This window comes from Mirounga angustirostris, unplaced genomic scaffold (assembly GCF_029215605.1).
Source record: "Mirounga angustirostris isolate CCGP_5_RB_7025 unplaced genomic scaffold, mMirAng1.0.hap1 SCAF_8, whole genome shotgun sequence".
NCBI classification, from domain to species: domain Eukaryota; kingdom Metazoa; phylum Chordata; class Mammalia; order Carnivora; family Phocidae; genus Mirounga; species Mirounga angustirostris.
The window spans coordinates 27246033-27258636 of record NW_026991716.1 but is presented as its reverse complement, the minus strand read 5'-3'; the positions used below and the strand labels follow the sequence as shown (position 1 = coordinate 27258636).

Genomic DNA, 12604 nt, shown 5'->3' with positions numbered 1-12604 from the left:
GGGATTACAAGTAGTCTTTGCTTATTGTTTATCTATTTACTGTTTTTTGTAATATACATTTCATTTACATCAAAACAGAAAAATGAGTATGTGTCTAAACTTTTTGAACTTATTATTAAAATCACTTTCTATATGCCACAGAGCCACGTGCTCATGTGATTAAGCGGCTGGTCAGAATGATCTTTGTTAAACATTAAGTTACCAATATACTTTTAAGGCAAATGTGATAGATAAATGAGACCATATCAGTTTAATGCACCAAAAAAAACTTCTTAAAATCTGCCAAGATTGAAGCCATTTATAAAACTAAAACCATAAATAAATATACATGTGTATACAAATACATATGTTAAAAAAAAGAATGGAGAAAAAAGTCAAACATACATTTCTGTTAAGTGAAATAATTTTAATTACAATAATTTCTGAGAAATGCTAATCACATATGGCCAATTATCATTTGCATAGCTACTAGGATATTAATAACTTAATTCTATTTGATAACGCTAAACTCTGTTCATATATGCTCAGGTTTCTATTTTTAACATAGTAACACTGATAACTTAGAACATCAATAAGCACAAAGAAAGAAAGAAAAGTATCCCTTCAAAAAATATAGAGCACATATATTTTTTTTTATTCTTATGTTAATCCCCATACATTGCATCATTAGTTCTAGATGAAGTGTTCCATGATTCATTGTTTGTGCATAACACCCAGTGCTGCATGCAGAATGTGCCCTCCTCAATACCCACCACCAGGCTAACCCATCCTCCCACCCCCCTCCCCTCTAGAACCCTCAGTTTGTTTTTCAGAGTCCATCGTCTCTCATGGTTCGTCCACCCCTCCGATTTCCCCCGCTTCATTCTTCCCCTCCCGCTACCTTCTTCTTCTTCTTTTCTTTTTTTTAACATATATTGCATTATTTGTTTCAGAGGTACAGATCTGAGATTCAACAGTCTTGCACAATTCACAGCGCTTACCAGAGCACATACCCTCCCCAGTGTCTATCACCCAGTCACCCCATCCCTCCCACCCCACCCCCCACTCCAGCAACCCTGTTTATTTCCTGCGATTAAGAATTCCTCATATCAGTGAGATCATATGATACATGTCTTTCTGTTTGACTTATTTCACTCAACATAATATCCTCCAGTTCCATCCACGTCGTTGCAAATGGTAAGATCTCATTCCTTTTGATGGCTGCATAATATTCCATTGTATATATATATATACCACCTCTTCTTTATCCAGTCATCTGTCGATGGACATCTTGGCTCTTTCCACAGTTTGGCTATTGTGGACATTGCTGCTATAAACATCAGGGTGCACGTACCCCTTCGGATCCCTACTTTTGTATCTTTGGGGTAAATACCCAGTAGTGCAATTGCTGGATCATATGGTAGCTCTATTTTCAACTTTTTGAGGAACCTCCATACAGTTTTCCAGAGTGGCTGCACCAGCTTGCATTCCCACCAACAGTGTAGGAGGGTTCCCCTTTCTCCGCATCCTCGCCAACATCTGTCGTTTCCTGACTTGTTAATTTTAGCCATTCTGACTGGTGGGAGGTGGTATCTCATTGAGGTTTTGATTTGGATTTCCCTGATGCTGAGCGATATTGAGCACTTTTTCATGTGTCTGTTGGCCATTTGGAAGTCTTCTTTGGAAAAATGTCTGTTCATGTCTTCTGCCCATTTCTTGATTGGATTCTTTGTTCTTTGGGTGTTGAGTTTGATGAGTTCTTTATAGATTTTGGATACTAGCCCTTTATCTGATATGTCATTTGCAAATATCTTCTCCCATTCTGTCGGTTGTCTTTTGGTTTTGTTGACTGTTTCCTTTGCTTTGCAAAAGCTTTTTATCTTGATGAAGTCCCAATAGTTCATTTTTGCCCTTGCTTCCCTTGCCTTTGGCGATGTTTCTAGGAAGAAGTTGCTTCGGCTGAGGTCAAAGAGGTTACTGCCTGTGCTCTCCTTTAGGATTTTGATGGACTTCTGTCTCACATTGAGGTCTTTCAACCATTTGGAGTCTATTTTTGTGTGTGGTGTAAGGAAATGGTCCAGTTTCATTCTTCTGCATGTGGCTATCCAATTTTCCCAACACCATTTGTTAAAGAGACTGTCTTTTTTCCATTGGACATTCTTTCTTGCTTGGTCGAAGATTTGTTGACCATAGAGTTGAGGGTCCATTTCTGGGCTCTCTATTCTGTTCCATTAATCTATGTGTCTGTTTTTGTGCCAGTACCATGCTGTCTTGATGATGACAGCTTTGTAATAGAGCTTGAAGTCCGGAATTGTAATGCTGCTGGCTTTGCTTTTCTTTTTCAACATTCCTCTGGCTATTTGGGGTCTTTTCTGGTTCCATACAAATTTTAGGATTATTTGTTCCATTTCTTTGAAAAAAGTGGATGGTATTTTGATGGGGATTGCATTGAATGTGTAGATTGCTCTAGGGAGCATTAACATCTTCACAATATTTGTTCTTCCAATCCATGAGCATGGAACATTTTTCCATTTCTTTGTGTCTTCCTCAATTTCTTTCATGAGTATTTTATAGTTTTCTGAGTACAGATCCTTTGTCTCTTTGGTTAGATTTATTCCTAGGTATCTTATGGTTTTGGGTGCAATTGTAAATGGGATCGACTCCTTAATTTCTCTTTCTTCTGTCTTGTTGTTGGTGTATAGGAATGCCACTGACTTCTGTGCATTGATTTTATATCCTGCCACTTTACTGAATTCCTGTATGAGTTCTAGCAGTTTTGGGGTGGAGTCTTTGGGGTTTTCCACATAAAGTATCATATCATCTGCCAAGAGTGAGAGTTTGACTTCTTCTTTGCCAATTTGGATGCCTTTGATTTCTTTTTGTTGTCTGATTGATGTGGCTAGGACTTCCAATACTATGTTGAATAGCAGTGGTGATAGTGGACATCTCTGCCGTGTTCCTGACCTTAGGGGGAAAGCTCTCAGTTTTTCCCCATTGAGAATAATATTCGCTGTAGGTTTTTCATAGATGGCTTTTATGATATTGAGGTATGTACCCTCTATGCCTATACTCTGAAGAGTTTTGATCAAGAAAGGATGCTGTACTTTGTCAAAAGCTTTTTCTGCATCTATTGAGAGGATCATATGATTCTTGTTCTTTCTTTTGTTAATGTATTGTATTACATTGATTGATTTGCGGATGTTGAACCAACCTTGCAGCCCAGGGATAAATCCCACTTGGTCATGGTGAATAATCCTTTTAATGTACTGTTGGATCCTATTGGCTAGTATTTTGGTGAGAATTTTTGCATCCATGTTCATCAGGGATATTGGTCTGTAATTCTCCTTTTTGATGGGGTCTTTCTCTGGTTTTGGGATCAAGGTAATGCTGGCCTCATAAAATGAGTTTGGAAGTTTTCCTTCCGTTTCTATTTTTTGGAACAGTTTCAGAAGGGTAGGTATTAATTCTTCTTGAAATGTTTGGTAGAATTCCCCTGGGAAGCCATCTGGCCCTGGGCTTCTGTTTTTTGGGAGATTTTTGATGACTGCTTCAATTTCCTTAGTGGTTATAGGTCTGTTCACGTTTTCTATTTCATCCTGGTTCAGTTTTGGTAGTTGATACATCTCTAGTAATGCATCCATCTCTTCCAGGTTATCTAATTTGCTGGCATAGAGTTGCTCATAATATGTTGTTATAATTGTTTGTATTTCTTTGGTGTTGGTTGTGATCTCTCCTCTTTCATTCATGATTTTGTTGATTTGGGTCATTTCTCTTCTCTTTTTGATAAGTCTGGCCAGGGGTTTATCAATCTTGTTAATTCTTTCAAAGGACCAGCTCCTAGTTTCGTTGATCTGTTCTACTGTTCTTTTAGTTTCTATTTCATTGATTTCTGCTCTGATCTTTATTATTTCTCTTCTCCTGCTGGGTTTAGGCTTTATTTGCTGTTCTTTCTCCAGCTCCTTTAGGTGTAGGGTTAGGTTGTGTACTTGAGACCTTTCTTGTTTCTTGAGAAAGGCTTGTATTGCTATGTACTTTCCTCTTAGGACTGCCTTTGCTGCATCCCAAAGATTTTGAACAGTTGTGTTTTCATTTTCATTGGTTTCCATGAATTTTTAAAATTCTTCTTTAATTTCCTGGTTGACCCATTCATTCATCAGTAGGATGCTCTTTAGCCTCCATGTATTTGAGTTCTTTCCGACTTTCCTCTTGTGATGGAGGTCTAGTTTCAAAGCATTGTGGTCTGAAAATAGGCAGGGAATGATCCCAATCTTTTGGTACCGGTTGAGACCTGATTTATGATCTATTCTGGAGAATGTTCCATGGGCACTAGAGAAGAATGTGTATTCCATTGCTTTGGGGTGGAATGTTCCGAATATGTCTGTGAAGTCCATTTGGTCCAGTGTGTCATTTAAAGTCTTTATTTCCTTGTTGATCTTTTGCTTAGACGATCTGTCCATTTCAGTGAGGGGGATGTTAAAGTCCCCCACTATTATTGTATTGTTGTCGATGTGTTTCATTGCTTTTGTTATTAATTGCCTTATATAATTGGCTGCTCCCATGTTAGGGGCATAGATATTTACAATTGTTAGATCTTCTTGTTGGATAGATCCTTTAAGTAGGATATAGTGTCGTTCCTCATCTCTTATTACAGTCTTTGGTTTAAAATCTAATTTGTCTGGGGGCGCCTGGGTGGCTCAGTCGTTAAGTGTCTGCCTTCAGCTCAGGTCGTGATCCCAGGGTTCTGGGATCGAGCCCCGCATCGGGATCCCTGCTCAGCGGGAAGCCTGCTTCTCCTCCCACTCCCCCTGCTTGTGTTCCCTCTCTCGCTGTGTCTCTCTCTTCAAATAAATAAATAAAATCAAAAAAAAAATCTAATTTGTCTGATATAGGGATTGCCACCCCAGCTTTCTTTTGGTGTCCATTAGCATGGTAAACGGTTTTCCACCCCCTCACTTTCAATCTGGGGGTGTCTTTGGTTCTAAAATGAGTCTCTTGCAGACAGCATATCGATGGGTCTTGTTTTTTAATCCAGTCTGTGAGCCTGTGTCTTTTGATTGGGGCATTTAGCCCATTTACATTCAGGGTAACTATTGAAAGATAGGAATTTAGTGCCATTGTATTGCCTGTAAGGTGACTGTTACCGTATATTGTCTGTGTTCCTTTCTGGTCTATGTTGCTTTTAGGCTCTCTCTTTGCTTAGAGGACCCCTTTCAAGATTTCCTGTAGGGCTGGTTTTGTGTTTGCAAATTCCTTTAGTTTTTGTTTGTCCTGGAAGCTTTTTATCTCTCCTTCAATTTTCAATGACAGCCTAGCTGGATAGAGTATTCTTGGCTGCATATTTTTCTCATTTAGTGCTCTGAATATATCCTGCCAGTCCTTTCTGGCCTGCCAGGTCTCTGTGGATAGGTCTGTTGCCAATCTAATGTTTCTACCCTTGTAGGTTACATATCTCTTCTCCCGAGCTGCTTTCAGGATTTTCTCTTTGTCTATGAGACTCGTAAGTTTTACTATTAGATGTCGGGATGTTGACCTATTTTTATTGATTTTGAGAGGGGTTCTCTGTGCTTCCTGGATTTTCATGCCTGTTCTCTTCCCCAAGGTTGGGAAGTTCTCTGCTATAATTTGCTCCATTATACCTTCTGCCCCTCTCTCTCTTTCTTCTTCTTCTGGGATCCCAATTATTCTAATGTTGTTTCGTCTTATGGTATCGCTTAGCTCTCGAATTCTGCCCTCGTGATCCAGTAGTTGTTTATCTCTCTTTTTCTCAGCTTCTTTATTTTCCATCATTTCATCTTCTATATTAATGATTCTCTCTTCTGCCTCATTTATTCTAGCACTTAGCGCCCCCATTTTTGATTGCACCTCATTAAGAGCCTTTTTGATTTCTACTTGGTTGGATTTTAGCTCTTTTACTTCTCCAGAAAGGGTTTCTCTAATAACTTCCATATTTTTTTCAAGCCCAGCTAGTATCTTTAAAGTGATGATTCTGAACTCTAGATCTGACATCATACTAATGTCCGTATTGAGTAGGTCTCTGGCAGTCGGTACTACCTCCTGTTCTTTTTGTTGAGGTGATTTTTTCCGTCTTGTCATTTTGTGCAGAGGAGAATAGATTACTGAGGGAACAAAATGCTAGCAGAGTAACCACGTCCCCAGAAAATATACTCTAAACAAATCAGAAAAGACCTGAAGCAGTGGGATAAGAAAGGGAAAGAGAGAAAAAAGAAAAAGAAAAAAAAAGAAAAAGAAAAAGATAAAGATAAAAACAAAAACAAACAAAACAACAACAACAACAAAAAAACCAGAATGTGATCAAATATGATCTATATGGTATATAGATCAGTGCCACACACTAGATTTGGGGTGTATTTTGGTCTTTTAGAAGAAAGTGCCTCCCAAAATTTTAAAGAAAGAAAAACTTATATATGTACAAAAATAAGGGTTGATATGATGAAGGGATGGAATATGACTGTAAAGATGGAAATTATAAAAAATTTTATAAAAGGAATTGATAAGAAGTTGTTTGAAAAAAGAAAGAAGGGGATTTAAAAAAAGAAAAAAGAAAAAAAAAGGGGAGAGGATGTGATCAGGCAGGGGAATAGAAAACACCATATACTAGAGATTTAGGGTATATTTTAATCTGTTAGAAGAAACTATCTCAAAATTTTAAAGAGAGAACAACTTATATATATATATAAGCAAAAATATGGGTAACTACTATGAAGGGATAGAATATGGCTCTAAAAATGAAAAATAAAAATTTTTTTTTTAAAAAAAGGGATTGATAAGATGTTGGTTGAAAAAGGGAAAAAGAAAAATTCAAAAAAAAAAAAAAAAGAAAAAAAGACAGTTAAAAAAAAATTAACTTTGAAAGACTAAAGAATCATGGTAAAAAAGCCATGAATTCTGTGTGCAGTATTCCCCTAGCGCTGGAGTTCTGCCGTTCTCATTGATCGGTAAACTTGGTCTTGGCTGGCTGTTCTCGCTGATCTTCTGGGGAGGGGCCTGTTGCCATGGTTTCCAAATGTCTCTGCCGGAGGCGGAATTGCCCCGCCCTTGCCCCCTCCCGGCTAAGTAATCTGCTCGGGTTTGCTCTCCGGGGCTTTTGTTCCCTGCGAGCTTTCCGTACAGCTTTGGAGGCGGAGAGTGAAAATGGCGGCCTCCCAATCTCCGCCCCGGAGGAGCCGAGAACTCGGGGCCCCGCTTTTCAGTGAGCCCCCAGAGAAAAGCCGTCAGTCACTCCCGTCTCCCCGGTCTCCGGCCGCACTCCGTGCTCTCCCGGCCTGTGACCGCGCGTTTCTATCTCTGGCACCCGACCCCGGGTGGAGTCTCCAAACCCAGCAGATCCCTGCGGTGCGCTCCCGCGCCGCTCCTCCCGGGGGGAGGAATGTGAGTCTCCCCGGATCTGCCGCTTGTTGGGTCCCTGCTGGAGGAGCAGGGGCCCGACTGTGCCGCGGATCATGGTTTATGGCCACCCCGAGCTGAGAGCCCGCGCCTGGGCTCCGCCTCTGCAGCCGGCTTCCCGGCTCCATTTCCTGGGAGCTCTGCCGCACTCAGGCACCCCCGGTCTTTCTGTGACCCCGAGGGTCCTGAGACCACACTGTCCCGGAGGGTTCCACCCCCCACTTAGCCACCAGAGTGATGTCCCTCAGCAGAGCCGACTTTTAAAAGTTCCGATTTTGTGCTCCGTGGTTCTATCACTTGCCAGAAGCGGCCGACGGAGGCCCCTCCCCCGCCGTCTATCCTCCCGAATATCGCCTCGGATTCACTTCTCCGCACGTCCTACCTTCCAGAAAGTGGTCGCTTTTCTGTTCAGAGAGCTGTTGCTCTTCTTTTCTTCGATCTCCTGTTGAGTTTGTAGGTGTTCAGAATGGTTTGATCCCTATCCAGCTGAATTCCTGAGAGGAGACGAAATCCAGGTCTCCTACTCCTCCGCCATCTTGCTCCGCCCCCCGAGCACATAGTCTTTTTTCAAAGAAAATTACCTAACTTCTCTGTTCCCTCCTAGACATTCACATTTTACTCCTTCAAAAACCTAAGTTCTACTGGCAAGAAAAGAGCTATATCAGGTGCACATTTTACTTGACAGAAGTCAACCATGCTTGTTTGACCCAGGAGGAGAGGGGTTTTAAAAACAATAAAAAGATGTCTATACTTTGAGGATACAAATTAATAAAAAAAATAATAAGTGTTATTGAAATGAAGAAAGTGTGGCCTCTTAGTCTATACTTAAAGTTACAGGTACTTATATATAGGTACTTAGTTATAGGTATCTCTGTTTTTAAAAAGAATTAGGCTTTTAGGGCACCTGAGTGGCTCAGTTGGTTAAGCGACTGCCTTTGGCTCAGGTCATGATCCTGGAGTCCCTGGATCGAGTCCCGCATCGGGCTCCCTGCTCGGCAGGGAGTCTGCTTCTCCCTCTGACCCTCCCGACCCTCCTCCCTCTCATGCTCTCTCTCTCAAATAAATAAAAAAAAATAAAATCTTTAAAAAAAAAAAAGAATTAGGCTTTTATTAGTATATTTTACTTTTTACTAAACATTAATTTGATTTCTATTAATTAAAGGTGATTTTAGGGGGAAAAAAACATACCAAACATCTTTCCCTGAAATGTCTAAAGCTATGCTATTTCTATTTAATATATTAATATATTTTCTTTCCATATAAAAATGACAACATGGATGGTGGACATTTAACTACTGTATATGGGGCCCATGAGGTGATACCTAAAAAGAATGACACATTATCATCAGTCCTTTCCAAACTGAACACACAATGGGTCACATATACAGAATTAGTCACATGTGTAAGATATTGATGGCTATAAAAGGATTTTTAAAATTCTAGAATATTACACCTATTGGGATTTAGTTTCTTATCAGCCCTGGAGATTGGGCATCATGGAGAGGCAAAGTAGTCTCCTATTTCACATTTAGTACAATGGGTCAACAAAAGCCTCAGAGACAAATATTTGAAGTACCAAGCCTTCAAAGAGATTCCAGCCTGGTCTGCAACAAATATTTATGGCACATTTTAGATCTCTACTTTTATAAATACAGACTGAACGTCCCACCCTGTAAACACTCCGCAAGCACAGTGTCAGGTTTCCGTTGGGAAGCCCCAGCAGATGGCTGTGAGGGTCACCTTACCTGAGAGGGCATCCTGGGCTTCAAAGAAAGTACTCAGACCTCCTTTCACATATGCCAGGCTGCCTTCATTTTTCTTGTTAGCCTGTCTCTTCAGGTTGGTAACTGCCATCTTGAGCTGTTCAAAACTGAAATGAAATTAAGAAACCAAAAGTTTGAGACTCCTAAAAAGCAAAAAAGAACTAAGATAATGCATTAAATGTAAAATACTGAAGCCTAAGTTAAGAAAGATGCAGATTGATATAATATGTAGCCAGATGAGAACAAAAGCTTTCAAATTCTTACCTACATCTAAACCTTTTATTTATTACAATTAAAAATTACAGCAACTATAGAACAGATTTGTAGCCCTCATATGGTCATTCCAAATATGTCAGACCCCTAAGAAGTAAATATACATGTGGGTATTTCTATAAGCAATATATATCATGTGTTGATATGCCAGGTAAGGAGTCTTGAATATCAACTCCCTGATGGGCACAACTAGATCAATGCAGTGGTTATCAAGTTATCTAAGGCAGAACTCCTCTGTAAGTTCATTTCTGTGTTCTGTATATAAATTAAGCATACCATTATTCACCACATCAATATCCAGTCCTCTGTCATTAACAGTGAAATTACAGAAAAACTTGGGGTCAAGGGGTGCTTGGGTGGCTCAGTTGGTTAAGCATCTGCCTTCAGCTCAGGTCATGATCCTGGAGTCCCGGGGTCGAGCCCCACGTAGGGCTCCAGCCCCCCGTCGGGCTCCCTGCTCAGCAGGGAGTCTGCTTCTCCCTCTTCCTCTACCCCTCCCCTTGTTCCTGCTCTCTCACTCACTCCCTCTCAAATAAATAAATAAAATCTTTAAAAAAACCAAACAACTTGGGGGTCAACTCACAATTTAAATAACTAAAAAGACCAAAATATTTCATCTCTACATCTCAAGCAGAGAAAAACAGATAGGCCTCTATATTTCAGAAGTTTTATTTCCAGGTAAGCTAAGAAAATCTGGCTATAAAACTTTGAATATATTCTTCACATATGCTCTTCTTCAGTGCCATGACAGCCCTACACAGAAACCAGAGATCAATTCTGACTTATAGTAATAGAAAAAGCACATCCATAATGTAAAATTTAGAACCATCTTCTGCAATGAAAGATTTGACATTTATTTTAAAAATTTATTAGGATTAGGGCACCTGGGTGGCTCAGTCACTTAAGTGTCCAACTCCTGATTTCGGCTAAGGTCAAGAGCTCAGGGTTGTAAGATAGAACCCTGCCTCGGACTCCACGCTCAGCGGGGAGTCTGCTCAAGATTCACTCTCTCTTCTCCCTCTGCCCCACCCCCACCCCATGCCCCTCCCCCGTGCATGCGCACACACATGTGCGCACTCTCTAAAAATAAATAAATCTTAAAAATTTATCAGGATTTTCTCTCTCTCTCTCTCTCGACTCTTCTTCGTGTTTTCTAATGGTTTTCATTCTAACTGGTGAAGGAAAAATTTCTCCTAAGGTATATTTTAACAAGTTGACTTTTTAAGAATGTAAATTTTAAGCAATAAGCCATTCCTTTATTCAAACACTGTTACTAAATATAATTGTTTAAATCAATCTTGCAAAAAGTTACATACATGCTCTTGTAGAGAATGTGATATAATGTAATTAGCAGACAAAAGGGAGCACTTCAATTTGGATATATGACCTTGACTCTTTTTTGGCTAATTTTAAGGCAAGCTTTTGCAAAATGACAAATCAACTCATCTCCCTTTGTTCTAGGGAAGGAGGTATGTTGCCAATTTACACCAGGACTTGAAAGTTCTATTATTTGAAAAGAGAGAGGTCATGTTTAGACACATCGGTTTAGGTACCCAGCTGAGACTCCACAAAGTTTTAATGTGTTGCACAAATATGAATCATATAGAAACAATAAGATAGCAGGAAATAAGAATCTGCTAATTAATAATACCATTTCATAAATAAGGGAAAAGACACTCTGAGATATTCATGATCTCACCCAAAGTCAAAGGACTCCTACCTAAGTGGCAGAGGCAGACCTAAAACCCACATTATTATATAAACCTATTAGGTACATCCACATTAAAGCATGCATAGTCAGTAGTCCAACATCCACTGACCTGGTGGTTGAGTGGTTTTCTATAAGATACCAGGCAGCTGAAAAATTCTCACTTGTAAAATCAGCACTCATTCCAGGAAACAGCGTTTCTAAGTCCTTCTGGGGAAACTTACTTCTAAGGGAGAAAAAAGGTTTAAAATATACTTCAAGTGCTGTTACTACAATAATGCAACAGACATCCTGGAGTACCTAGGATAATAAGCATGACTACAAACCATTACAATTATACATCATACATTACAGAGTCTATGTTTACATGTGTAGACAAAATATATTTCTTACACTGCAGCTGATTTATCATATAAACTTTGTATATGTAAGAAATTAAAATACAGAAATTACATCAATATAGAGTTTAAAGTTTATGATATCTATCCAAATATACAATCATTCTCTATTCAATGGATAAAAACCAAAATTTGGATACACTGAAATTTAAGAACATTAGTTTGTTAAAATGGTTTTTCTTAAAGACTTATGTGAGAGTTTTTAAAAATACTAATACCTACTGATAAAAATTAGAGCTAACTATAAAATACTCATATTTACCTGTCTATATCTAGAATAATTTTAAGAAAAGCTTGTAACAGGCAATACCTTACCAGCAGCTCACTTTCTTGCCTACATTTTTATGACCAACTTGTGGATCATTTCATTTATTTCTTTGTTCAAATAATAATCAAATACTACTACAGTTCAAGCTCCATGACGGAAGTTAAGACAGCTGTGTCTAAGAGCAAAAGTAACATGGGCAAAGCCTGTTATGGGCTTATGAGCTAGCAGCCCTCACCATATCCCTATCTCCCTCTGTGCAGGATGAAGTCCAAGTTCTATAGTCAAGTCTCTCCATGATTCGAACCTGCCTATCTCTCAAGACTCGTTCCTGCTACTCTAATCCTTAAAACTAAACTTCAGCAACTTCAAAGGGATTATACTTTCCTGCACACATCATGTTCATTTTTACCTCGTTCCTCTGATCTTGTTGTCCCCTCTGACTGAAATGTGTTCCCCAGTCCCATACATTGGATAAGCCAAACTCATGGGGTATGGATAGGACACAGCACTGTTTTATAGCCCAGTGTATTTGGGGTAAGGTTGGGGGGAGTGGGGATTATCACCACCCTGGAAGAAAATGTGGGCAGATCCAATGACTTCTACTCACTCTCATCTGAGAGAGAGTTGATGTCACATTACTACAAACACAGCCTCAATTCAGAAATTAAGCAGTGAGGTTGGTGGAAATGCAAACTGGAGCTGCCACTCTGGAAAACAGTATGGAGGTTTCTCAAAAAGTTAAAAATAGAACTACCTATGACACAGCAACTCCACTACTAGGTATTTACCCAACGGATACAAAAATGCTGAT

The 12604-nt window shown here is 39.5% G+C and overlaps 1 protein-coding gene across 7 annotated transcripts in view; it reads right to left on the bottom strand.

Annotated features, from left to right (window-relative positions):
• EXOC2 (exocyst complex component 2) overlaps positions 1-12604 on the bottom strand; it is a 285590-nt gene that overhangs the window by 190851 nt on the left and 82135 nt on the right. For 6 of the 7 annotated variants that reach the window (XM_064597288.1, XM_064597282.1, XM_064597284.1 and 3 more), the window contains 2 exons: positions 11240-11353; positions 9129-9253 (listed from right to left, as the gene is read on the bottom strand). In XM_064597288.1, coding sequence (XP_064453358.1) covers positions 9129-9253; positions 11240-11353 — 239 coding nt within the window. The remainder of the gene's footprint in view (positions 1-9128; positions 9254-11239; positions 11354-12604) is intronic. The other variant, XM_064597286.1, reaches the window with a different exon arrangement.